Source organism: Stenella coeruleoalba (assembly GCF_951394435.1).
Source record: "Stenella coeruleoalba genome assembly, chromosome: 10".
Classification (NCBI taxonomy): Eukaryota; Metazoa; Chordata; class Mammalia; order Artiodactyla; family Delphinidae; genus Stenella; species Stenella coeruleoalba.
Window position 1 is genome coordinate 93,482,612 of NC_137156.1, and position 26,903 is coordinate 93,509,514.

At 42.8% G+C, this 26,903-nt stretch overlaps 1 protein-coding gene across 2 annotated transcripts in view; it reads left to right on the plus strand.

The window, feature by feature from the left end:
* Positions 1-26,903, plus strand: part of ITPR1 (inositol 1,4,5-trisphosphate receptor type 1) — a 321,065-nt gene that overhangs the window by 142,731 nt on the left and 151,431 nt on the right. For both annotated transcript variants that reach the window (XM_079933479.1, XM_079933480.1), the window contains 13 exons: positions 5,171-5,270; positions 6,260-6,420; positions 6,941-7,082; positions 9,671-9,829; positions 11,939-12,111; positions 14,349-14,468; positions 15,472-15,666; positions 17,752-18,003; positions 18,528-18,669; positions 19,379-19,532; positions 20,563-20,750; positions 24,486-24,624; positions 25,134-25,192. In XM_079933479.1, the coding sequence (XP_079789605.1) occupies positions 5,171-5,270; positions 6,260-6,420; positions 6,941-7,082; positions 9,671-9,829; positions 11,939-12,111; positions 14,349-14,468; positions 15,472-15,666; positions 17,752-18,003; positions 18,528-18,669; positions 19,379-19,532; positions 20,563-20,750; positions 24,486-24,624; positions 25,134-25,192 (1,984 nt within the window). The remainder of the gene's footprint in view (positions 1-5,170; positions 5,271-6,259; positions 6,421-6,940; positions 7,083-9,670; positions 9,830-11,938; positions 12,112-14,348; positions 14,469-15,471; positions 15,667-17,751; positions 18,004-18,527; positions 18,670-19,378; positions 19,533-20,562; positions 20,751-24,485; positions 24,625-25,133; positions 25,193-26,903) is intronic.

The following is a 26,903-nucleotide window of genomic DNA, read 5'->3' on the forward strand; positions in this document are numbered from 1 at the left end:
TCATTGTTCCTGTATATCATTGCTGTTTACCTGCTCAGCCAGAGCTGGGCTGTGAAAGTGGTAACTGCAGCTTGGGTGCTGTTACAACCGGAGGAGAACACAGAAGTGTCTGTGTAACACAAAAGACTATGTTCTTAAATATTGTATTATAGGAAACATTAAAGGAATTGTAAAGAAGGTAATGGCTGTGGAGAGGTTCGTATCCAAGTGTCTAGCATCCACTAGACACTTAGGTGCTTAATAAAATTAGACGGCAGAGAAGGGAATGATTAACGCTAACAAAAATGCCAAAACATGAAATTTAAAAAAAAAAGAATTAGAGGAGAACCTTCTCTTGTGCCGGATACTCGTCCTATCCCTCTCAGAGTGATAAACAGAAGGCAGCGTTCACAAGAAGAGAACCTTACAAGGAGGCTGTTCATTGCCATTCAGCACAATGATCGCTGCTTCTTACCGTCCGCTGGGTCATTAACCCCTTGAGAATCTGGGAAAAGCTGGAGATTGTTCTTCTATTAAATCCTAAGTATGGGCACAGCTTCGCGTACTCCAAGTTCGTCCTGATGTAGATTGCTTTTTAAAAAAAAATGATACATTGAGCTATAATTCATGTATCGTACAATTCACCTACTGGAAGTGCTCAATTCATTGGTTTTTAGTAGATTAGCAGAGTTGGGCAACCATCAGCACAATCGATTTTAGAACAATTTCATCACCCCAAGAAGGAGCACCGTACCCATTGGCAGTCGCTCTCATTTCCCCAGGCTCCACCCTCAGCCTTAGGCTAATCTGCATTCTGTCTCTATTGATCTGCCTGTTCCGGACATTTCCTATAAATGGAATGGCTTTTTGTGACTGGCTTCTTTCACTTAGCATTGTTTGTAAGATTCATCTGTTTTGTAGCATGTATTCTTCATTTCATTTTATTCCTTAATAAGATTCCACTGTATGGTTATGTCCCATTTTATTTATTCACTTATTAGTTGATGGCCATTTGGGTTATTTGCCTTTTTCTGGCTTTTCTGTGAACATTTGTGTACACATTTTTGTGTGGATATATATTTTCATTTCTCATGGGTCTATACCTAGGAGTGGAATTAGTGGGTTATGTGGTATAACTGTATGTCTAACATTTGAGGAACTGCCAGTTTTACATTTATAGTTTTATATTCCCACCAGCTGTATATGAGAGTTCTGATTTCTCTCCAATGCTTGTTTGTCTTTTTTACATTTGAGCCATCCTAGTAACTGTGCAGTGGTATCTCATTGTAGTTTTGACTTGAATCTCTCTGATGGCTAACGATGATGATCTTATGTGTTTATTGGTCATTTGTATATCAGTTGTGGAGACACATCTTTTCAGATCCTTTGCCCATTATTTTTTGGCCACTTAAAAAAGGGTTATGTGTCTTATTATTGAGTATTAAATGTTCTTTATTACGAACTCCTTATCAGTTATGATTTGCAAGTATTTTCTCCCATTCTGTAGATTTCTGCACTTTCTTGGTGGTGTCTCGTGAACCACAAAAGTTTTTAACTTTGTTGAAGTCCAGTTTATCTATTTTTGCTTTTGGCCGCTTATGCTTTATAAGAAGCGGTTGCCTAATCCAAGGTCACAAAGATTGATGCTAATGTTTTCCTCTGAGAGTTTTAGTAGTTTGTGCTCTTTTCACTTAGATCTTTGATCGATTTTGAGGTCATTTTTAAACATATGGTTTGAAGTAGGGTAGATTGCTTTTGTAAAGCGTCCTTTCTCACTGACTACCTAGACAGGCATAGGGACTATAGAATCCAATTGCGCTTTGGTTTAAGTACTTTTCCCTGTGTTGTGTCCTCTATTCTGGAAGCTCTTTAATGGATTTTGTTTTTAGGCTCCCAGAAGACAAGGGAATGACGTTAGTTTTATTTGCTAAGTTTTTTGTTTGTAAGGGTTAACAAAGAACAGAACCATGTGATGTAAAATATCTGTCAGAAGATATTTCATGGCATTCCCTTGGTGAAGAGGAATGAGGTGCCAGTTGGCCATATTCCCCAGTGGGTTGGAAATCCCCATGATCCCGTGGGGAGGGGAAGTTTGAATTCCTAGGTCAGCTTGCCAAACAGCTTTGGTTGGCTGTAGAGCCCTGCTTCTGTATCCCCTTGATTCATTACTGTTTCTCTGTTGGAAAACATTCTTTGTGGGCAGTTGTCCATAGACAGACTGATTGTAAACTCATAAGCAAGGGAAGCCTTGTGTTCACCCTGGAGAAAGTGTCTGGCGTGGTTTACCAATGTGTTTATTATTAGTTATGATCTTGGACTTGGTCTTAGCTCTCTAAATTTTTATCTGTTCTTGCCCTTGGCCACCAACCTCAGAGCCAGAAGTGAAAAGGGCCTCTTATTCATTGATTCAGTGGAGTCATAAAAATTTTAGGAGGAGTACACACATTTCCCTCCATCTTAGAGTTGTGCTAAATTTTGCTTCTTTGAAGATCAGAAGGTGGCGGTAGATACATGAAAGTACCTGAAATGTTACCAGCAAAGAACTTTTCTGTAATAGTCGTTGGTTGAAAGAATGCTTTCAAGACAAACTGAAAGGGATAGTGACAAGTCCTGGATATAATAAGCAAGATAGTAAAATTGCAATTTATGCAAATTAGATGCAATAAATGAACATTGGGAGAGCATCCAGCTTTGTGGCTCTTTTGCAGTTGTCCTGATATCATGACTCTTGAGCTAAGGGTTGGGAATGAGACTTCAGATGAATAGACAGAATGCCCTTGGTATTTTAAATGAACTTTGACATAGAACTCTGTAGAATGTAGTCAATCCGCCAAGTAAAAGTTAAGCTCCAAGCTTTCAGTTATACTTTGAAAAGAAGAAAATGAATCCAAGTTCCTCAGAAGAAAAAATGCAAATCTCTGTCAAATGTCTTGTTCATGTTGTTTAATTTATGTTCATGCTATTCAGAGTAAATACCACTTGTAATTTTCAAGACAATTAAAATGAAGGAAATTAGAGGATCTACCGAAGAGACGAAGAGACGTGCCTGGTTTAATGTGCCCTCCCCCGTGCCCCTTTCCCATGAACTTGGGATGCTGTTGTTTTGAATTCCTCTTAATGCAAATGACTTCCATGCTGTCCTTTCTGCTCTGGTCCCACCAGTGTTTAAAGTTCCAGCTCAAGTCTTCTGTAACAAAAATATTCCATGCCTCCCCGAAGCCTCCTTAATCTCCTCCTCTAAAAGTACTTACCTTGACTGTCTCCCATCTTAAAGCCTTTCTAATGTATGTCTCCTGTTACTTTTGCTTGGCGTGCATTCATTTCATCTCACTAATGCAATGATAGATTCCTTAAGAGCAGGTATTATGTCACTACTTCTTTAAAAGAAAAGCAAATTTGAAAAACATTGTAAAATGATCTATGCTCATCATAAAAAGAAACAACACCAAAAATATTTTAAAATCTCACGGAGAACAAAGAGACAAGTAAAAAATTACATAAAATCTAACCATTCGGAGGTAACTACGACAAACATTTTGGTTTTCTGTAGTTTCAGACACGTCTCTGGGCACACAGATAACCTGTGTATAATTTATCATAAATGAATCATAAGCTATTTTTAACATTTTTTCCACTGAACAGTATGTCCTGTACATACTTCCAAGTGAATAAATATCGATTTAATCATTTTGAAGAACTCTGTACTCTTCTGTCTTACATACTATAATTAACTAGCCCATTACTGAGACATTGGGTTGTTTGCAAGATTTTAACTATTATAAATAATGCTTTGTTGAACATCTTTCTGCCTCATTTTGCACCTGTGCTGTCATCTCTTAAGAAATATAAAAATGAGATTGCTAGATGAGAAGGTAGATACATTTTACATGTTATACGAAGTGTCAGACTCTCTTCCAGAGTTTAACCTGTTGACACTCTTACCGTGAGCGTGTAGAACTCATTTTTCTAAGCTCTGTAAGCTCTCTAAGCTCCAAGTGCTGGGTTGTATCAGTTTCCAGGATCTTTGGGATACGATACAATAAAATGATATATTGTTTTAATTTGTATAAGCTGAGGGAGTTGAATATGTACTTGGATGTTTATTGGTCATGTATGTTTCTTTATTAAATTACTGGTTTGCGTACGTGTTCCATCTTCATTTCCAATATTCATGATGTTTGTCTTACAGATTTTTAAGATCTCTCTATATATGTGGATTAATACCCTTTTATACTATATATTAATCTTTTATTTTCCCAGGTTGTCATTTTTCTTTCAGTTATGTTCATGATGGTTTTTAAACTTTTTTCTACTTTTGCTGTATGGAAATGTAAAATTTAAACTATGTAATAAGATGTATCCATCTTTTGCTTCTGAAATTTGGAAATCTTATATTTCGTTATGTGCTTCAAAAGGCTTTCCCTCTCACAAGATTATTAAATTTTTACTCACATTTTCTTCCAGGCATTTTATGGTTTTATTTTTTGCTATATTGATCCATATGAAAATTTCAATTACTGCTTTATCTCTCATGATAAGCACTAGTAGGTCCTCAGTAAATACTTTTTGTTACTCTGTCTCATGTTCGGTTTGTTCGGAGATAGTCATTCACAGTGTATAATTTTATACACGCATACCTCAGAAATACTGTGGGTTCAGTTCCAGACTATCGCAATAAAGCGAATATCACAATAAAGCAAGTCACACAAATCTGGGGGTTTCACAGTGCATATGAAAGTCACGTTTACAGTACACTGTTATCCGTTAAATGTGCAATGGCATTATGTCTTAAAAAACAATGTACATGTTTAATTTAAAAATACTTTATTGCCAAAATGGAACCTGTAGACTTGCATGATGAACAAACTTTTGATTTGTTAAAAAAACAAAAAAACAGTGTTAAGGGCAGTAGAGCCAAACATGATAGAATGAGGTGTGGCTGCGTTTAGAAATACAGCACGAGACAATCGCCTTAGAGTGGTTTCTGAATGGTTTGCCACTGTAGATCTGTCAAAGTGTATCTTGGACCAGAACCGTTTGCTCTTAAGTTTATGCTGTCCACTGTGTGTAGCGGAAAACCATTTTGGTATCCTTTTTCGATTCTTATAGGATGTATTCTAGGCCAGTGGCTCTAGAGAGCCTAAATAACCCTGTCCCTAAAATCCTTTTTCTTTTTTTTCTTTTCCTTTAGAAACTCATATGTCCGGCTCAGACACCTGTGTACTAATACCTGGGTTCACAGCACAAATATCCCCATTGACAAGGAAGAAGAAAAACCCGTGATGCTAAAAGTAAGTCCCCTAACTTGGCTGCCTCCCTCGGTCTCATGCTCCCGATAAAAGGGCTCCTTTGAGGGCAGATGGAGGCGTATGGAGGTCTGAAGTTGTTGCTTCGGCAGGAGCGTGGTGGTGGACAAACTTGAATGTGATGAAAGAATTCTTTCCGAGGGACCTGGCTGAAGCAAGCCCAGGGCTTTTGAAATACCTAGAACCTTTTATTTTATTCCATAGCTTCCGCCCTAAAGGTTGAGCAATTGTCTGGATCTCATATCTGTCTGAAAGCTGATTTTGGCTGGGGGAATGTTTGCTTGTGCCTTGACATACATCACATACCTAGTTGATTTCCCCCAATCTTTATTATTCCTTTATTTCTCTTTGTATTTCAATGTGTACTTTTATTTCTTGAAAGTCCTTCCAACCTCTTTAATTTCTCTCCCTGAAGCCCACCTCTCCTTTCTCACCTTGTTCAGGATCATAGAGCATAAATACACAGACATAGGGTTTTTCTTTTTCAAAAATGGAATTATACTCTCACATAATAGTTTTTGGTGATGGGGAAGATTATTGGAATATTTTCCTCTACTTTAATGAACATTTTCAGGTATATAGAAAAGCTAAAAGATCGGTGCAGTGTCTACCCTTATAATACTCTCAGAAACAAGAATTACCATTTTGTACATTTGATTTTTTCCCTATGTATTTATAAGTGTGTTTTTAAATTACAGAAGTCTCAGATGCTTCCTGTAACAAATGAAGCTATAAAATCATAGTGCTGCCCCATTTCCTGCCTTACTTTCCTCCACAGCACCAACCTCTAGAGGTAACAGCTGTTGATGATTTGGGGTACATCTTTCCAGGTGTTTTTCTATGTCCATTTATTTGAACCACAAGAGAGCTCTAGGCTTTTTGGATTGCCCCATGTCCCACAAATACAGTGTTTGATTAACGTCTTACCCTCTCAGTCTAAGAGGCTGTTCCACAAAGACCATCTTGCTTTTCAGATTGGAACCTCTCCCGTGAAGGAGGACAAAGAAGCATTTGCCATAGTTCCAGTCTCTCCTGCTGAGGTTCGGGACCTGGACTTCGCCAACGATGCCAGCAAGGTGCTGGGCTCCATAGCTGGGAAACTGGAGAAGGGCACCATCACCCAGAATGAAAGAAGGTGAAGGCTCCTTGCCAGAACCGGACGTGCTCATCTTCACCCCCTGTGGGTTTTTGAAATCCCTTGTGGAGAGAGAGGGTGCTTGGAAGAGCTCTGTGTGAGAGCAGCAGGCCTTAGCATTTGTGGGTGGCTTCAACTTGTGGTTTTCAAGAAATAGTTACTTTTGCTTTCACTGTTCTGAAAGTCTCTAAACTTGTAAATATCTCCTCCTTTCTCTGTTGCCCTGTCTCCAACTTGGTCTCTGGAACTATCTTACTGAGTGTCAGGGGTTGAGGTTACTCTGAGATAAAATGTAATGTCTCATGTTTTGTGAAGGTGATAATGTTTTTGTGGACAACTAGATATTGTCTCTATTTCGCTCTTATTGGTAATTGGCCTCAACTGACAAGTTCAAGGAAACTGGGAGAATGGGTTTGCTTCTGCTTAACTGGTTCCTTTGGCCTGAAGGCTTCCAAGGTGAAGCTTTCAGCCTGTCACACATCGAACACTTCCCATATCTAATAGCTTTTTTCCTCCTAAGATCTGTAACCAAGCTGCTGGAAGACTTGGTTTACTTTGTCACTGGTGGAACTAATTCCGGTCAAGATGTTCTTGAAGTGGTCTTCTCTAAGCCCAACAGAGAACGACAGAAGCTGATGAGAGAACAGAATATTCTCAAGCAGGTCAGTGAGTGGTGACATATTGGGTTGGCTTTATAAGAAATCAGTGGTATCACTGCTCTTACAGAGGGATGTGAATGATTTCCACCTCGCAGGCTTGATCCATTGACTTTAAAAAAAAAAAGACTTAATTTTTTAGAGCAGTTTTAAGTTCACAGCAAAAGTGAGTGGAAAGTACAGAGATTCCCCGAGTACCTCATACCTCCACACATCCACAGCCTTCCCTGTTATTAGCATCCCCACCAGAGAAGTACGTTTGTTATAGTTGATGAACCTACACTGACACTTCATAATTGTCCAAAGTCTATAGTTTACATTAGGGTTCACTCTTGGTGTTGTACATGCTATGGGTTTGAACAAATGTATAATCACATGTATCCATTATTATCACATCATACAGAGTAGTTTCATTGCCCTAAAAATCCTCTGTGCTCTGCCTATTTGTCCCTCCCTTTCCCCCAACCCTTTGCAAGCAACCACTGATCTTTTCTTTAACATCTTTATTGGAGTATAATTGCTTTACAATGGTGTGTTAGTTTCTGCTGTATAACAAAGTGAATCAGCTATACATATACATATATCCCCATATCTCCTCCCTCTTGCATCTCCCTCCCACCCTTCCTATCCCACCCCTCTAGGTGGACACAAAGCACGGAGCTGATCTCCCTGTGCTATGCGGCTGCTTCCCACTAGCTATCTGTTTTTACATTTGGTAGTGTATATATGTCCATGCCGCTCTCTCACTTTGTCCCAGCTTACCCTCCCCCCTCCCCGTGTCCTCAATTCCTTTCTCGACATCTGCGTCTATATTCCTGTCCTGCCCCTAGGTTCTTCAGAACCTTTTTTTTTTTTTTAGATTCCATATATATGTGTTAGCATACGGTAGTTGTTTTTCTCTTTCTGACTTACTTCACTGTGTATGACAGACTCAAGGTCCATCCACCTCACTACAAATAACTCAATTTCCTTTCTTTTTATGGCTGAGTAATATTCCATTGTATATATGTGCCCCATCTTCTTTATCCATTCATCTCTTGATAGACACTTAGGTTGCTTCCATGTCCTGGCTATTGTAAATAGAGCTGCAATGAACACTGTGGTACATGGCTCTTTTTGAATTATGGTTTTCTCAGGGTATATGCCCAGTAGTGGGATTGCTGGGTCATACGGTAGTTCTATTTTTGGTTTTTTAAGGAACCTCCATACTGTTCTCCATAGTGGCTGTATCAGTTTACATTCCCACCAACAGTGCAAGAGGGTTCCCTTTTCTCCACACCCTCTGCAGCATTTATTGTTTGTAGATCTTTTGATGGTGGCCCATTGATCTTTTTATTGTCTTCATAGTTTTGCCTTTTCCAGAATGTCCTATAGTTAGAATCATACTGTATGTACCTTTTTCAGATTTTACTTCTTTCACTTAGTAAAATGCATTCAAGTTCCTGCATCTTTTCATGGTTTGATCGTTCAGTTGATGGTTAACACACTTGTTGAATATCAGCCGTGTGAGAATTTACCTGTTAGGAACCCCAACAAGAATTCAGTTGACAACTTTATTTTCCTCACAAATAATATCAAGTGCAGTGTATCCTTAAGGTTATTTCATGTACCTGGAAGATTTGGAGTATATGATAAACTCAGAAGGCCTGTAGAGGCGCTTCTGGGGACCAGCATAAGTCACCAAAAGATCTTCCTGTAAATGAAGAATGAGTAGAAAATAAAATGAACTCACGGAAAATACAGAGATGATGTAATTTGGTATAAAGTTAAATAAACTGGGGTAGAAATAAATTAGAGGGAGAAAAGTGACAAGTCCGGGGTAGATGAAGTACATGGAAATGTATGCCATACAGTTCTCTAAAGCTGTTGGAGGCTGGGCCGCTGGAGCCAAAAGAAAAACTTGTTAGTTACAAGTCCCATAGTTCTCCCTAGGAACTTGGATTTGAGAATCCTTTCTCCTTTTAGACTGTGATAGACGATATTTATTAACACTCCATCCTGTTTCAACAAGGGTTTAAAGTCCCAGAATAGATTATGCCCTGCCGTTTGATGTGATAACTGCCAACTAAGACCTCTGGCTAAATGCCCATGCTCTTTTCCACAACAGTGATTCCTAGAGGGTCTGAAACTGTGGAGGAGCCTTCGTTGAGCACTTGTGTGAGCACTGCACTTATGACCTGACACTTACTATCTACTTTAATCCTTACAACACCCTTGTGAGCTAGGTATTACTCTTTCCATATTACTGCTGAGAAAACTGAAGGTTACCTTGACCATGATCTGTACCTGTAGGAAAGTAATAAAGATGTGTAATTTCAACCTAGAATCTGCTGATTCCAGAGTCTGTGCTCTCAGGCACTGCTTGAAACACTGCATTTTCAAGTATTTGAGGACCACTTAGGTCCAGGAGGACGGAATTCAGGGAGGAGCCAGTCCCAGTTGATGGAATGAATGCAGTTTTCAGGTTCATGACTGTTTGCATGGAGAGATTTTCCTGTATAGTTTAGCCACCCTTGAGGTTATCTTCCAAAGGAAAGGTTGGCCCTTAAAACAGTAGGTGATGGTAGTTCTTATTCTTTTCTTTCTGCAAACAGATCTTCAAGTTGTTACAGGCCCCATTCACAGACTGTGGTGACGGTCCGATGCTACGTCTGGAGGAGCTGGGGGACCAGCGGCATGCACCCTTCAGACACATCTGCCGCCTCTGCTACAGGGTCCTGAGACACTCCCAGCAGGACTACAGGAAGAACCAGGTTGGGATTAAGGACCAATGGGAAGTGAGGGGCAGCTTCCTCCCTGAAGTTCATGTACTTCCCTCAATGAGTTTTAGGTGTCACGTGTATGTTTATTTAATGGCCAGGTAGTAGTTCATTGTTAAGTTTGCTCTCAGAAAGGAAACACAGATTTGTTTTGCAAGCCTGGGAAGATATATTACAGCCTTGAGAAGGATACCTGAAAATTCCCCTTCTACAGCCACCTTGGAGTGAGAGTTCTTTTTCTTGACATTGGTATTACATATACAGTACTTCTCATGGCACGTTCCCGTAAGACTTAAGGGCACACTGATTCCATGTGCTTATATTGAAGATGGAGTGCAATCTTCTCTTCCTGTCCCATCCACCTCCTCCATCTCTGCTGGTAACTTTCTCTTTGTTGTGGTTCTGGCTCATGTTTTATGACATTCTAAGTCATCAACTGTGTGATGACAGTAAACACACACAACCAGTATATTCTCTCCGTGAATTAGGTGTTTTAACCTCTGTGAGGGTTCCTAACAATTGGAGATTCTGAGGAAACACTGTATCAGTAGTTCTTCACTGGGAGTAATTTTTCCCCCAGGGGACATATGGAAATGTCTGGAGACCCTATTGAGTGTCGTGAGTTGGGGATGCTACTGGCATCTAGGGGACAGAGGCCACGGATGCCATTAACATCCAGCCGTGCACAGCACAGCCCCCTGCAACAAAGAATTTTGCGGCCCAAGAAGTCAGTAGGTAGTGCTGAGGTTGAGAAACCCTGCGCTCCGTAAACTGCTGTGGGTGCACAGAGTGATGCTTATCGTAACTGGAACTCCAATCCCTGCCTTGTGTTACAAAAGGTTTTGTTTTTAAACTTTGAATGCCCCTACATCTGGCCTTTACATTTAAACTGTTCTCTGTAGTTAAAGTTTTTTGTGTGTCGTCATAAACAGAGTTGATCCTAAGCAGTGCTCTAAAATGTTAGATGTAACTTTGTTAGCTAGTATTTCTAAACCTTTCGCTTTGCCTTTGCTACTGTTTAAATATAAAACATCACAGACCCGTGATGCTATGTTTGTTAGTTTTATGGTCGCTATAAATCTACCTCCGGTGCATGAATACCATCCTCATACCATACTAGGGCCAAAGTGATTTTATTCTCTTCCAATGAGGATACGTTAGAGTCTGTAGTGGGTGCCAGAACATTTTGCTCGTACGTGACGGGACTAAACCAGTCCCTCTTGCTGCAACTCTGGATGTCCTTGCTTGGTTGCTCATGGACCCTGTGCCAGCTGGCAGGAGTATATCCCTGGGGGCTGATGAATTCCCGAACATGCATCCTTATGGAGTGAGGGCTGAAAGGTGGCCCATGTCCACTGTGTTCATCCTGAGTCACTTTTAGAATTTTGGAATTAATGAAAACAAATTATACCAAGTTTCAAGGGCCGTTTGAACTTTGAGCAAGCAAATAGTCTGTCTTGGGTAGGAAAAAGGTCTTTGAATAGCAACAAACAAATATTCATAAGAGGCTTCCTGGAGTTCTGAAATATTTCTATGGAATGTCATGTCTGATCCCCAAAAGAAGCCAGGGGTGTTTTCATATGTTCTACGAATATAATTGACTGGCTTACATATTCCTAACTTGTTTCTGCTACCCACTGACTTTAAAGATGTATTTTCATCCCAGACAAGGAAAACGCCATGGGGTAGCATCGTTCTAAATATCCAGGTAGGCTTGACTGTGTTTATTCAGCAACACAGAGCAGTGAGGCACAGTTAAAGCCTCTTCAATTAGTAATAAAATCAGAGCTGAAAAACAACTTTTGACCTTTCGAAAAATAAGTCACTACATTAAAATTTATACAGTGGACTTAATAAAAATGCCTATCTGTAAATACAGGATATTTTACTTAATTACATCTGAGTGGCAGGTTTAGTAAAAATAAAGGATGTGAGGGAGTTTGCAGCTGTTGCCCTGGATTAGAAAGTTGTGGAAAGATGCTCCCCTGTGATTTCCCTCATGGGCGGTGATGCTCCTCAGGGGCTGCTGCCCCCTCCCTTACTTCCAGCCTCATCCCATTGTCTCCAGTCCTCCCCCCTCACCTCGCTTTCCTTCCTCCGAAGGAGTACATAGCCAAGCAGTTTGGCTTCATGCAGAAGCAGATTGGCTATGATGTGCTGGCTGAAGACACCATCACTGCCCTGCTCCACAATAATCGGAAACTCCTGGAAAAACACATCACCGCGGCAGAGATCGACACCTTCGTCAGTCTGGTGCGAAAGAACAGGGAGCCCAGGTGAGGCGGGGGCGGGGTTGATAGGCGGAAGGTGTCTTTGCATTTCCGTTGCAGGCACTGAGCGTGTCATGGTGCTTTTTCCTGGATTTCCTTTGTTTGGGGCTGTTAGGGACAGGTTTTTTTTTACCATTAGTATTTATTTATTTTTTTTTTGCGGTACGTGAGCCTCTCACTGTTGTGGCCTCTCCCGTTGCGGAGCGCAGGCTCAGTGGCCATGGCTCACGGGCCCAGCCGCTCCGCGGCATGTGGGATCTTCTCGGACCGGGGCACGAACCCGTGTCCCCTGCATCGGCAGGCGGACTCTCAACCACTGCACCACCAGGGAAGCCTGGTATATATATTTTTTAACATCTTTATTGGAGTGTAATTGCTTTACAATGGTGTGTTAGTTTCTGCTTTGTAACAAAGTGAATCAGTTATACATATACATATATCCCCATATCCCCTCCCTCTTGCGTCTCCCTCCCTCCCACCCTCCCTATCCCACCCCTCTAGGTGGTCACAAAGCACTGAGCTGATCTCCCTGTGCTATGCGGCTGCTTCCCACTAGCTACGGGTTTTGATTGGGCAGGTTTTGACAGGCTCTTTGATGAGTAGCGGCGGAAAGAGCTTGGTATGGGAATGAGACCAGGGTAGAATCCTAGCTGCAGCATTTACCAGCTGGGTTACCTTGAGCATTAACGTTCTCATCTGCTAGGTGGGTCATTGCGAAAATTAAATGAGAATAAATACATGTGAAGTGCCTGGCATTTAGTAGGTGCACAGTAAATGACAGCTGTCGGCCACTCATTCACTTCATAGCACCCCATGGTGATCAGTTAGAACTCCCCCAAATATCATCAGTTAGTTTTTTGCACACATAGTTGTTACTTGAGTGTTTTTGTTTACATTAGTGAATTCTATCAATTCTGTTGCATTCATACAGATCTCCCCCTCCCCCTACGCTCTCTTCCCTCTTTTTTTCTCCTTCTAATTAATTAAGATCCACACCATTTCAGGTGAAGTGGGAAATAGTTTACAATGTGCGTATCATGAACGGTGACACTGGAGAGCTGAAAGTGTTCTTATAAAAATGACTGCCCCCACCCATAAAATAACATTTTATGGACCATTCTCATGTGCCAGTGAGTGAACTAAGTAAGCACTTTGCATGAATTAGCTCATTTAATCCTCAGAAGAACTCTCTGAGGTTCTATATCAGCCTTTTTTGTCGATGAGAAAACTGAACCACAGTGAGGTTAAGTAATTCCCCCCAAATAACAGTACATATCAGAACGTAGTGGATAAGAACCAGAACCAGGGTTCTGATTTGGGCCTCAAGCATCAGAGCCTTGCCCCTCACCACTCTGGGTACCTGCATCCTAACCATGTCTTCCTTATGTGAACTTCTTACTTGGTGGTTCCTTCTGTTCATCTTTACCTTGTCAGCTCTTCCTCACAACAGTCACTGCCATCCTTCCTCTTTTGCTTTTCTTTCTTTGCTCTCCCTCCCTTCCTCTCTCCCTTCCTCCCTCCCTCCTTCCTTCCTTCCTTCCTTCCTTCCTTCCTTCCTTCCTCCCTCCCTTCCTCCCTCCCTTCCTTCCTCCCTCCCTTCCTTCCTTCCTCCCTTCCTCCCTGCCTCCCTGCCTCCCTGCCTCCCTTCCTCTCTTCCTCCCTCCCTCCCTCCCTCCCTCTCTCTCTCTCTCCCTCCCTCCCTCCCTCTCTCCCTCCCTCCCTCCCTCCCTCCTTCCTTCCTTCCTTCCTCCCTTCCTCCCTGCCTCCCTCCCTCCCTCCCTCCTTCCTTCCTTCCTTCCTTCCTCCCTTCCTCTCTTCCTCCCTTCCTCCCTTCCTCCCTCTCTCCATCCATCCCTCCCTCCTTCCTTCCTCCCTCCCTTCCTCCCTTCCTTCCTCCCTCCTCCCTCCCTTCCTCCCTCCCTCCCTCCCTCCCTCCTCCTCCCTCCCTCCCTCCCTCCCTCCCTCCTCCCTCCCTCCCTCCTCCCTCCCTCCCTCCCTCCCTCCTCCCTCCGTCCCTCCCTCCCTCCCTCTCTCCCTTCCATCCATCTATCCATCCATCCTTCCTTCCCTCTGGTGTCTGGGTTTCTGGGGGTTCCATGGATGCTGACACTAAAACCCAAAGCGTCTCTGACTTGTGTTAAAGGTAGGCTGGGTCAGTCCTCTTGAGGGAGAGCCAGGCTCCCAGAGCCCAGCCCCTGCTCTGTGTACAGAAACTGTTTAATTTGGTTTCTCTTTCTCGGTAGATTCTTAGATTACCTCTCTGATCTCTGCGTGTCCATGAACAAATCCATTCCGGTGACCCAGGAACTGATATGTAAAGCTGTGCTGAATCCAACCAACGCTGACATTCTGATTGAGACCAAGTGAGTGAGACGTGCGGGTTTAAGGTAAAGAAAGATGAGGACGGGATTTAGATGGAGAATGTGTGGCTCGGTGGATGTCTGTGCTCAGAGGTGATGAAACGCAGCTCCCTGATTTCTGAAGTCAGGTTGGCTGGCTATTGATCGTCCTCTTGCAAAGGTCTTGATCCGAGGAATTTTCAAGTTTGCTTTTGCTGTGGGCTCCTCTGCATGGTGACGTCACATACTTTGACAGTAATGTGAGCTCACCAGGGAACGTTTTACACACCCTTGGTTTAATTTTAAGAGTTTAAAATTCTCTAATTACGATCATCCGTTTTAAGTTTTAAAGGAGGTAATTCATTATTGATATTAGGTCATTGTAGGGAAGAGCTTGTTAACTCATCACTGTTCAAAAAGGGTTCATGGGTCCACAGAAGTTCTGGTAATAGTAGCAATTCATTTTTAGCAGGGGAGCAGTTTTCCTGAGAAGCATAGTGCCAGTAATATTTAAATGTTAAAAACAATGTTTAAAAGAAGTTTATTTAAAAAACACTAAATTATGCTCTAAACTAGTGATTTTTTTTTTGTTTCTCATGCATAGCTTAATTTTGGGCTTGGGCTAATTCCGACTTTCTCATCCTTGGCCTTTTGATGTTCGGGGCCATGTAGTTCTTTGCTGTGGGTTCTGTCCTCTGCATTGTAGGATGTGTAGCAGCCTCCCTGCTTCTACCTGCTAGGTGCCAACAGTACCCCTCCCATTTGGTTGGGACAACCAAAAATGTCTCCAGACATTGCTAAATGTCCCCTGGGAGACACAGTCACCCTGGCGGAGAACCCCTGGGCTAAAGTGTATGAAGACGTTAATGTTTGGTTCTTCGTGATTCTGCCGGTGGGAGAAGTAAAGTGGCTTTCTGTGTGTGTCTGTGCTGAAAGTGCAGCTAGAGTTCAACGCATTAATACAGTTGATCCGTGATGAGCAAGGATTTCAGACATAATGAGTGTCCCCCCTCCTCTTATTTTCCAGGCTGGTACTCTCTCGTTTCGAATTTGAAGGTGTTTCTACTGGAGAGAACGCTCTGGAGGCAGGAGAGGATGAGGAAGAGGTGTGGCTGTTTTGGAGGGACAGCACCAAAGAGGTTCGCAGTAAGAGTGTGAGGGAACTGGCGCAGGATGCTAAGGAGGGGCAGAAAGAAGACCGAGACGTCCTCAGCTACTACAGGTGCGGGGGCGGCATGGGTGTCCTCTGATGAGATCGTCCGTCAGAAAGACGGATGTGTACTTCAGGAGTTTGTAGAGTGTAAGGTTTCATTGATACTTAGATAGGACGTTGCTATCTGGGTGTGGCTCTGTCACAAGAAGGCTGAGTGTTTGCATGAGCCCCCAGTTACAGTTGATCCCTACATAGCACGGCACAGGACACGGATATATTTTGTAGTAGTTAAGAGTCAGGCTGCGGGGTCACCTCTCTACATAGCAGCTTTTTGACTTTGGTCAAGTTATTCACCTCTTTATGTCCTAGTTTCTTTATCTGTAAAATAGAGACAATAGTTACAACGTCATAGAACTTTCGCAGACAGAGCTAGGAAATGTGTGTGTCTGTACACACATCTGTTTGTCCACGTAGACACACACATATCTATTTCTATATCGACCTATATAAATGTAATAAAAATCATGAGTTCACATCAGTACTTCCAATTCTGTTCCAACACTGTAGCGTTATTCTAGCCTTCACCCTTTTGTATTCATAACTCGTTCCTCTGACAACGAGAACCTGGCTGGCACTGTCCCCGCTGTGTTGCTCAGTCTGCATCGCTGCCGGTCACCTCCTCCATCCCAGCGTCACCTCGGTCCCAGCTCTGAGATCTGCTGACTCAATAAATACTTTTAAAATAAAAGAAGAGGGAAGGAAAGATGAGGAAGTGCTTACAGCATTTTTTAATAGAAATAAATAGAACTTTGCAATTACAATGCCCTTTGTTACCTCCTGTATTCTTTCTCTCCATTCATGCAGATGGTGTGTGACCTTCCACACTCTTTGTGTGTTTATATTTTACATTTCTGTACATTCATAAATAATACATAGTATTTTGTTGATTCTTAAAATTTTATATAAATGGTTCCAGAGTCTGAGTTCCGTTCTGAAATCTGCCTTATTTTTTCATATTGTTTCTGAAGTGGCTTCATGCTAATGGTGGTAGGTCCATTTCTTTCATTTTGACTGCTGAATGCTATTCCATTTTATTACTGTGCCACATTTTCATTGCTCTTTGATATTCAGCGTATGCCACAATTTAGTTTTTCATGTCGGGAAATATCCTTGTTCAAATTTGTGCATATGTGTAGGAGTTTCCATTCTATACCAGGGAATTATGAGATTGGGGGGCATGCATATTTTAAACTGACCAACCAATCCTAAATTGGCTATTTTGGTGTACATTCCCACCAAAAGAGAACTTTCGTTTCCCTTTGTCTTTGCTATCTCTGAATACTGTGATGCTTTTTAAATTTTTGTTAATCTTACGAGCATGAAATAGAACATAGGTTAATCCTCATTTCACTGATATCTAGTGCGGTCGAGAATATTTCCAACTCATGATTATTGGTAATAAATAGGGTTTTAAAGTCAGAAGCTGGAATTCGCCACTGTGGAACCTCGTGGCTTTCTTATGTCACATTATGGGAATGGTTACTCTTTTAATGTTTGCTATATCTTCCGCTGACAGTGAATGAGGAAGAGTGTTTCAGTGGTCAGATTTGGAAGTTAACAGAGATCATATGTAATTAGGTGAGGAAGAAACTGTAACATTTTGAGGAGCCCCCTATTTCTTCTACCATGTTTTTCACATGTGTGTAAAAGTCAAAGGGGAGAGCTCTATGGGATAAGACCCTGAAAGTATCATAAAATTCCTAAGCAGACTCAGTAAGGGTCTGAAACCTTTACCGTTTCCTATGCGGTCTTTCATGTGCTGCATAAAAGCAGGACTAAAGAAACAGGCAACCGTTTTCAGCCTAATGCTTCCCCCCCGCCATTTTATAAAATAAACAAGGGCAAAACGGCATCAACTAGCCATGTAATTATTCCCACACAGCAGGGTAGGCACATGTGACTGTTGGCGTGGCTTGAACTGTTCTTTTTCCGCTTGGTACAGAAGCCAGAGTTTGCATACACAAGCAAGTGAAGAGTGTTGATGTGTAAGTTCCCGTGGCCACCTGTCACTCCTATGAGAGTTGGGGCCCCCCGCGACTCTCCTGCTGTGTGTTTCCATGAGAGTGAGCCCTGTGTAACTTTCCTTTTCTCCAGGTACCAGCTGAACCTCTTTGCGAGGATGTGCCTGGACCGCCAGTACCTCGCCATCAACGAAATCTCAGGCCAGCTGGACGTGGATCTCATTCTCCGCTGCATGTCTGATGAGAACCTGCCCTATGACCTGCGGGCGTCCTTCTGCCGTCTCATGCTCCACATGCATGTGGACCGAGACCCACAGGAGCAAGTCACTCCCGTGAAATACGCCCGCCTCTGGTCCGAGATTCCCTCCGAGATCGCCATTGATGAGTGAGCCTGGCTCCTTCACCCTGTTAAGACCTCATTCATGTTGCTTTAAAACTTCTTAGTTATAGTGTTCTATGTAGTGGAAGACAAACCACTTATGGTCAGGTTAATAAGTCTGGTTAAATCAGAGAGGAAAGATAAGTCATTTTTTCTTTAAGCTTAAGATATAATTAAGGGTGGCAAATGTTATTTGTTTCCTCAAGAATGTAAAAGATGGCATGATTGTCCTTTTATATCTCTTTTATTCAACAAATGTTTAAGTGTCTCCCGCATGCCAGGCTCAAGGAATCTACCTGGCAACAAACAAGAAAACTGTGTGTACACTAGTGGGGCAAGACAGACAGTAACCAAGATAAAGGACTAAAATGTATACCTCGGTGTGGTGGGTGCTGAGGAGGGAAACGTAAAGCAGGGACAGGAGGATGGGAAGCGTTGGGGTGGATGGTGTTAGCTTTGGGGGCTCAGCAAACAGGGAAGGCCTCGCTGGTCAGAACTTGACATTTGATTTCTTTCTCCTTTCCTTTTAGCTATGATAGTAGTGGTACTTCCAAAGATGAAATTAAGGAGAGGTTTGCTCAGACCATGGAATTTGTGGAGGAGTATTTAAGAGACGTGGTGTGTCAGAGGTTCCCTTTCTCTGATAAGGAGAAAAATAAACTTACATTTGAGGTAACTCACGGTGCGGTGATCGTGTGTTTTGTCTGCTTCGTGTTGAGCATTGTTCTATGGGGGAAATAGAAAATAGGTGGTGATTTTTTTTTATCATGATACTCTGGTTTTGTAATAAAAAGGAATTCAGCTCAGTTTTGTTGCAGAGTAAAATAGAACGAATACCAGTCACTTGCCTTAAGGCAGTTATGCTCCTGGAAGAAATACATCTGGTGAACTGAATCCTGTAAAAAGGATAGAACGTTATGTATAATCTGTACATTATATTAAAAGTGACAGGAAAGAAACAGTCTGTGCTCGGGATCGGTCACAGATGAATCATTTGAGGGACATAAATCCTTCTCACCTTTGAGCTGAGTGTTTCTCTTTGAGACACTTTGCCTTTTGAGGAATCAGATTTCCAGGGACTGCTGTGTTATCTGGATCCTTGATTTGTATACCTTGGCTTGCCCCGTATTATCTCTGGGAAGCTGCACAGAGCCAGTGATGAGGTCAGTCTCTCATTAACCAGTCATCAGAGCGGATCAGTAGCTTTGCAGGGTTTTGTTTCTTATTTTTTCTCCTTATGAAGCAAAATGAAATTTGGTCAGAAACTGCAAGTAAAATACATGCCTTCTCTTACAGTCATTTATAAAATAGTCAACCTAAAATGTAAGTGAAGGATACTGTTTATTTAATTCCTCCTTTCTCTCTTTTTTAAATACAATAGGTTGTAAACTTAGCTAGGAATCTCATATACTTTGGTTTCTACAACTTCTCTGACCTCCTGCGATTAACCAAAATCCTCCTGGCCATATTGGACTGTGTGCACGTGACCACAATCTTCCCCATCAGCAAGATGGCAAAGGGAGAGGAGAATAAAGGTGAGAATAACATGGAGAAGCTGAGGAGGGAGGTCTCATGGCGCCCATAGGTCGGGACACGCTTGCCCGGCCTCTCCTTCTGCTCTTCTCATACCTACTGTGTGATGACGCGTCCTTTCTTTGTCTTTTCTCTCAACTTTTCATTATGAACATTTTCAGATATAAATAAAGGCGGCAAGAGTAGTACAGTGGACACCTGTAGAGCCACGACTTAGAGTCAGTGATTATTAACACTTTATTGTATTTTTATAGTTATATATATGAGTCTGTACATTTCACTGCAACATTTGAAAGTTGCCCAACGCTTGCCTAATGCTTATGTCTTAAAAATACATGTCATTGTTCTTGATGTGTCATGAGGTCCTCAGATGTTTGTATTAGTATATGAGTACGTGAAATCCAGACTGTGTCTGGGTATCCTATTTCCAATTTGTAAATAGGAAAATCTGCCTTTGTTTTTTTCCCCCTCTGTTTTAGGGTCGTAGTAGACACACACTAGGTACTCACGTGTGGATTATTGTTTAACTGGTCTCTACAGCTAGAATAGAAAAAGTACGTTTACTTACGTCCTACTATCTGTTGGGGGCTGTGCTTGCTCAGTCATTTGCATACATTTTGCCACTTAATCTCTGTCAGTTGGGCTCCGTTATTCTCATTTTATAGTGGAAGAAACTGACCCTCAGAGGTAGCATAACGTATTCAAGATCAAGTGGCTTTCGGTAGCGGCACCAGATGTGTGTCTTGTTAGCTCCTGCATCCCTAGTTCTGTGCACAGCAACAAGCATGTAGTAGGTGACCAATAAAATTTGGCAGGTGAATTAACATACATAAATGCTCCATACTCTTTCCCCTACTCCTTGAAGCCCTGCATTTCTGATGGTTGTTAACCGTTTCAGGTTCCCAGGCTCTTAGAGTATATTGGAATAGAGACATGTTAAGTGATTTGTCCCGAAGAGCCTCTGCCCCTGGCCAGGTGCCCAGAGCGGACACCAGGGATGTCATGACCAAGGTTTGTCCTGGCCCTTCTTAGGTAGTAACGTGATGCGGTCCATCCATGGGGTTGGAGAGCTGATGACCCAGGTGGTGCTCCGGGGAGGAGGCTTCCTGCCCATGACTCCCACGGCCACCGCCCCTGAGGGCAACGTGAAGCAAGCAGAGCCGGAGAAGGAGGACATCATGGTGATGGACACCAAGTTGAAGATCATTGAAATACTCCAGGTAACCGTGGGCCGGGGCGGGTGCAGGGTGGGCGGGAGTGTGCTTCCCAGGGGACCATCTGCATCCAGTGTCCCTGCTTTTACGGAGCCCTAGGCTTTCTGGGAAGAGAGTGGAGGCAGAGTCTTAGCTCAGCCTCAAGTGCTGTTTCTGAATTGGCCCTCTGCTCCCTGTGCTGTCATCTCCTGTCCCTCCCCAGCATACCCTGTTCCTCCAACCATGCCACACTTTCTGCAGTTACCTTACGTTTCCCTAGTCATTGGTCTCTGTCTTCACCCACTTAGAATTAACTCACTTACGCTTCTATACATAGCTGAATTCCCTGTTTTTTGTTCATAACTCATTCAAGGTTCCATTAAGTTTGTAACTCCTCCCATAATCCTTCCCTTCCTCCCTCCCTTATTCATTCATTCATTCATTCAACAGACATTTATAGAGACTGATTCCATGCCAAGTAGTTTTTTTTTTTTTCTTTTCCCTCTAACAGTGTTACTGTGAGAGGGTTATATTTGTTTAAATTTTGAGTACCACATTACAAATTAATTATAATTATACAATTTAAACATCATCTACCATTTCAGTTAACAATGAGAATAAAGCATATTTGTTTCTAATACTTTTTTCATATGCATTATCTCATTTAATCTTTTTTTCACACACACACACACTGTATTTTATTTTTACAAGAGATAAATAAACTGACACCAAGCATTGTAAGTGGATGACCACAACAAAAGCAACAGTGATTGCAATTACCAAACATGAAACACACTCGTACTATGTCATAATACTGACATTCAGTCCAGTAATCCTCCACTGTAACAGCTACTTTGCAGTGAAAATTGATTTGTATATTTTTTGCCTCTGAGTCCTTGTGGGATTTTTTTTTTCAATTCAAACAAAAAGTCACAAAAATTATAATCATCCTCATCAGTTCACTCAGTCCCATGTAATTAGCTTTTTTTCATCTTGATCTTTTGTTAGCACTTTTATGAGTTCGTCAGTTTTCCATTAGAGTTCTGAAAATGCTTGTTCATTCAGTTCAGCAGTATAGTCAGTTACCAGAAGCCTGTACTCGTCAGAGCATGCCGAGTACTTTTAAGCACTGAAGATCCTGCAATGAACAGAATCATTCCTGCTTACATTTTGATAGGAGGCAGAGATATATAAAAATGTATATACTAAGGATGTTAAAATATAAAAGAGAGTCAAGATGGTTTGGAGGCCATTGGGGGTAAAGGCCACGGGTACTGTTTCTGATGGAGTTGTCAGAGAAGGTCTCCCCATTAAGGTTACGTGATCAGAGACCTGAATGCAGTGAGGGAGCTAGTATGTGGGTATCTAGGAAAAGAGTCTCCGGGACTCCAAGAGGGAACAATAAAGGCCAAGACCTGAGGTGGTAGCATACTTGACAAGTCTGGGAACAGGTCAGGTTCAAGAGAGAATGGGAGAAGATGAAGTGGGGAGTCAATACATACAACCTCTTGGGTGGATTTGCTGTAAAGATGAACAGAGAAAAGTGGGAAGGTGGCTGCAGGGTGATTATTGGTACTATTTAAGTTGGGAGATGTCAGCAAGGTTGTATGCTGAATGGGAGTGATCATGCAGAGAGGGAAGACTTACTGATGAAGGGGAGAGAGGATAATTGTAGGAGCAAAGTCCTGGCCTAGGCAGGAGGGGGTGGGAGCCAGTTTACTGGAGAGGCCGTGCGTGATCTTCCATGTGAGAACCTCCCAGCCTGCCAACAGTGTGCGTTTCCTCTTCCTGCTCCTTGGTAATTTTTTATTCATTAACGAAACCAGCTGTTCCTTCATGACAAGAATACTGTTATCACCTTTCTCTTTCATCCCGCACTGTCTAATCTCAACCCCGGAACATGGAGTAGAGAACTGTAAATGTTTACAGATTTGAGGATTTTTTTTCGATTCTGAAATCACAGTTAACTAATGGTTTGAAAACATCCCTGGGACTCCTCAGAATAATTACTGAAGGCAATAAAGAGTGATTTAAATGAAGAAGAAAACTCCTTAAATTTATGTCTGACCAAAGATAGAGAAGGATTTCAAGGCTTTCTTAGGCCATGGCTTACAGGTCCCAAGTATGTGAATATCGTGCATGTTGATCAGAATCGATGCGGTGTGAAGCTTGGTTACATCTTGAGGTCTACTCACTGTAGTAATCTGAGAACATTTGGTTGATGGATTCATTCTTCCAGCAAATACTTACTGATCCCTTACCGTATGCAAGGCACTTTGCTGGGCTCTGTGAGGAAATGCACAGATGATTTGGACACAGGCTATGTCTACAGGGGGTTTATAGTCTAACAGGAAGATAAGGTATGATGAAGCTGTGTGTACATGGAAATAAAACCGTGAGAAAAGTGTTCTCCCGAAATACGGGTAGGTCGTGTGATCCCAATTAGTAAGGACCAGAGGAGGTAAGGTTTTCTTGGAGCCCTTAGCCCTGGACGGGATATGTATAGAAACAAGGGGGCGTTCTTGGGTGGATGGAGCAGGTTGAACCAGGGCATCAGGACGCATGGGTCCGTAAGCTGTTCTCCTTGGGCAGGGACGTGGAGTGTGCTGAAGGGAAGTTATCAGAAATGAGGTTGGAAAGGCGGACTGCGCTATGCTCTAGGGAGCTCTGGGTGCCTGAAGTATTAGGACTTTACTCTGTGGGGAGCCTTTGAACTTTTTCAAGCAGGGAGCTAACCTAAGAATAAGCATCTTTGAGATGTGGATCTAGTAAACTTGTTTCTGTAATGGCCGAGGAGGGAGATAGAGGCTGTGAGTGGGGGTAAACGACGGCGGGAGAGAGATCCGTGGAGAGTGGCAGAGGTAGAACCAGCAGGGCTTAGTCACTGATGAGATGTGTGTATCAAGGAGGGAAGAGTGGATGGTCCTGAGGTTGACTGAGGGTGGGAGAACCCAGGCAGAATGGACACTGTTAGTTTGGTACAATGCTGAGTTTGAGACTCTGGGAAAACACCAAAGGGGATGTCCAGCAGTCAGTAGGAAACGTGGACCAAGAGCTTGGAAGATAAGCCAAGGATCTGTTTCAATCCAGGGGAGGTGACAGCCCTGGCATTGGGTAAGGTCGCCAGGAGGGCCAGGCAGAGATAAGGAGAGCACGGAAGGGAGAATGTCGGTAAGGCCCTTAAACAGTGCCAGATGCTTGATCTTTCATTTTGGCTCCAGCCACAAACATGGAAAAAGTGACTTTCTGTTGGAGTGAACTGGGAGGGAATACAGGGAGTGAAAGAAGAGGGAGCCCAAGGGATTGTATCTACATCAAAGAAAGCAATCAGTAATAGAAAATAAGAACCAAACTAATTTTCAGTACTGAAAACACATTTTTCTCTGTCAGTTCTTTTAAAAGCGGCCAACTTCACCCTTCTTAAGGCCCAGAGTTGGCATTCAGTACTTGCTGAACTAAAGCAATGTTTTATAGAGGATGGGGTGGAGAGTGAGTGATTTATTGTCCTGAGCATTAAATTAATTGCCGGGACGCTGGAGTTTACACTAGAAGCTAAGGTGCTGTGGGCAAACTTGATATAGTCCTAGAAGTCTTTTGTTAAAGTGACTGTTTGAAATCTAAGCCAAATATCTGGCTCACGTAGCGTTTAAGGTAATTGATGCAGCAGACGCCAGGCCCAGCCAGAGTGCGGTGGCGTGGCAGAATGTTCCAGGTGGTCTGCTCATGTAACCAGTCTGTTTCCATTTCCACTTGAATCTTTAGTTTATTTTGAATGTGAGGCTGGATTATAGGATCTCCTGCCTCCTGTGTATATTTAAGCGGGAGTTTGATGAAAGCAATTCCCAGACTTCGGAAACATCCTCCGGAACCAGCAGCCAAGAGGGACCAAGTAATGTACCAGGTTAGTGATGCCAGAATGGGGTTTCCGCCATAAAATGGGACCTGGGTCTAATGAAAACTGGAAGTCCAAAGAGTATGTTCTAGAACAAGGGTAATATGTGAACGTTTTTGAAGATGACTGCATTTTAGAATGAGACCCTGGGAGTTACCCTTTTGGGGCAGGGGAATAATTGAAAGGGCCCAGATGGCTTCTGGGATAGATCTTACTTCCTTCCATCTTGGAGTGTCTTAGTCATAAGACAGCTGAGGGTTCTAGTGTTATGGTGAAATATCAGAAAACAAAAACAAAACTCTCCCAAGAAAATTTACTGTCCACTACCAACTTTTACTCATGGTGAATGCTTTTTCCTGCCCAGGAAATAGTGGTGATGGATAAGGAGAAGGGTGGTGGTAGGAATAACCCCACCTATCAAGGCCTGAGGGGCAGGGGCGAGCCTGTCTTGGGGGGAGTTCACGAGCGGCACGTTTCCACCCCTTCCTGCACCTGAAGTTCTGTTCTCTGATTTTCAGGTGCTCTTGATTTCGAACACATTGAAGAGCAAGCCGAAGGCATCTTTGGAGGAAGGAAAGTATATTTTCAGTTTCTGTTTTGTAGGTGGTTCTAAGATGGGGGAGGCCTCTCTTTTCTAGCTCTCAAAGGCTTCTCCTTTACTGTTCTAGGAAACGTTTAGTCTCTGGGTTTAGGCTGTTTGACTGCTCTCTTTATAACTCTCAGTACTCAGTCAGAGTGATCTTAGTTGGGTTCATGTGTGTGTGTGTTTCCTGCTTACAACAGAAAGAATTGACAGAGGTTTCCCAAAGTACACACATTACAAAACTTTTAAATGGTGAGGAAATAGAGTTGAAAGAAAGGGGGCGCTCGAAACAGAGTGAGTGTAGCAAGGTCATTGCTGCTAATGGGCTGCAGTCACCCCCGAGCCCTTTAGAAGCCAAGCAACGATGAAAAGGACACAGACACCTATACTGTTCTTTCATTGTCCCTAACATGAGATTAATGTATGAACCCCTTTCTAAAAGATGAGATTGCTCAGTGTTGACTCAAAACATTGTTACGAGACTCAAATACCTGTAAGCCTCAAACACCAGCAAACTTGGTATAAACACCCTCTATGCATAACTCTTAGGATATGCACACTTGGTTGAGTTACCTATTGCCGTGTAATTAATAACCTGCTCTCAAAACGTAATGGATTAAAACAACAGTCATTTTATTGCCTCTCACAGTTCTGTGGGTTGACGGGCTCAGCTGGATGATTCTTCTGTTGGTCACTGTTGGGTCTGTCGTGCAGCTGTGGTAGCTGTGACTGGGGCTGGCACAGTTGCTCTTCTCGCGTTTCTGGCTCTTTGGTGGAGGTGTCCGTAAGGCTGCGACTTGTCTCTCTCTGCACACAAGTATCTTGGGCTTCTGCATAGCTGGGTGACTGGCTCTAAGTGTAGAGACCAACAGTGTGCAAGCACTAAGCAAGCCTCTGCTTGCATCATGTTCCTAACGTCCTACTGGTCTGAGCAAATCGCCCGGCCGAGCCCAGCATCAGTGTGGGAGGGACGTATACAAGAGTGTTTAGACCACAGAGGGGCCACCGATGTTAGCAGTCCACCGCAGTGCTTAATGTAAAACCTGTGAAATTGACTTAGCAGCGGCATTTACTCTATGGAAGAGGTTGCTCTTCTGAAACTCAGGGGTTTTGCGTTTAACGTGATGTCATTTCCATCTGCTGGGTGGTGTCTCAGCTCTCCCACCACTTTCCTGATACTGAACAGCAATGAAAGCTTCTTCACACCTTTTTGGAGCACATAGCGCGAGCAGAGGATTTACGCACTGAGTCCCATCTGTCTGCAGCCACAGAGGTCCCAGCATTCGGCCTTCATTTGACTGGAAATACAAATTGGGCACCGACACAAAAATTGAGTGGCGGCGCTCAGGTTCGAGGTGGCCTGCCGTTTGCTCCGGCACGTGCTTATTGCATTTTTACTTGTATCAGTAACACACAATCAAGTTACCGTAGATACTGAGAGAACCCCTGATAATATACTGATGAACCCCGGTTGGAGGAACACTGAGTTGGGGTGATTCACGGCAACACTCTGCAAAGTGGGGTCTGTGGGACCAAAGCGCTTGCTACCAGTTTAGATAAGTGAGCCTTTGGGCACTTTGATGACAGTTGGACGCTGTGACCGCATCCAGGGGCACCATCAGTGCACATGGTACAGACCAAGACAGCAGTTGGCTACAGACTAGACATAAGAAAAGCTCATCCTTCACCACAGAGGGTTTGCTAG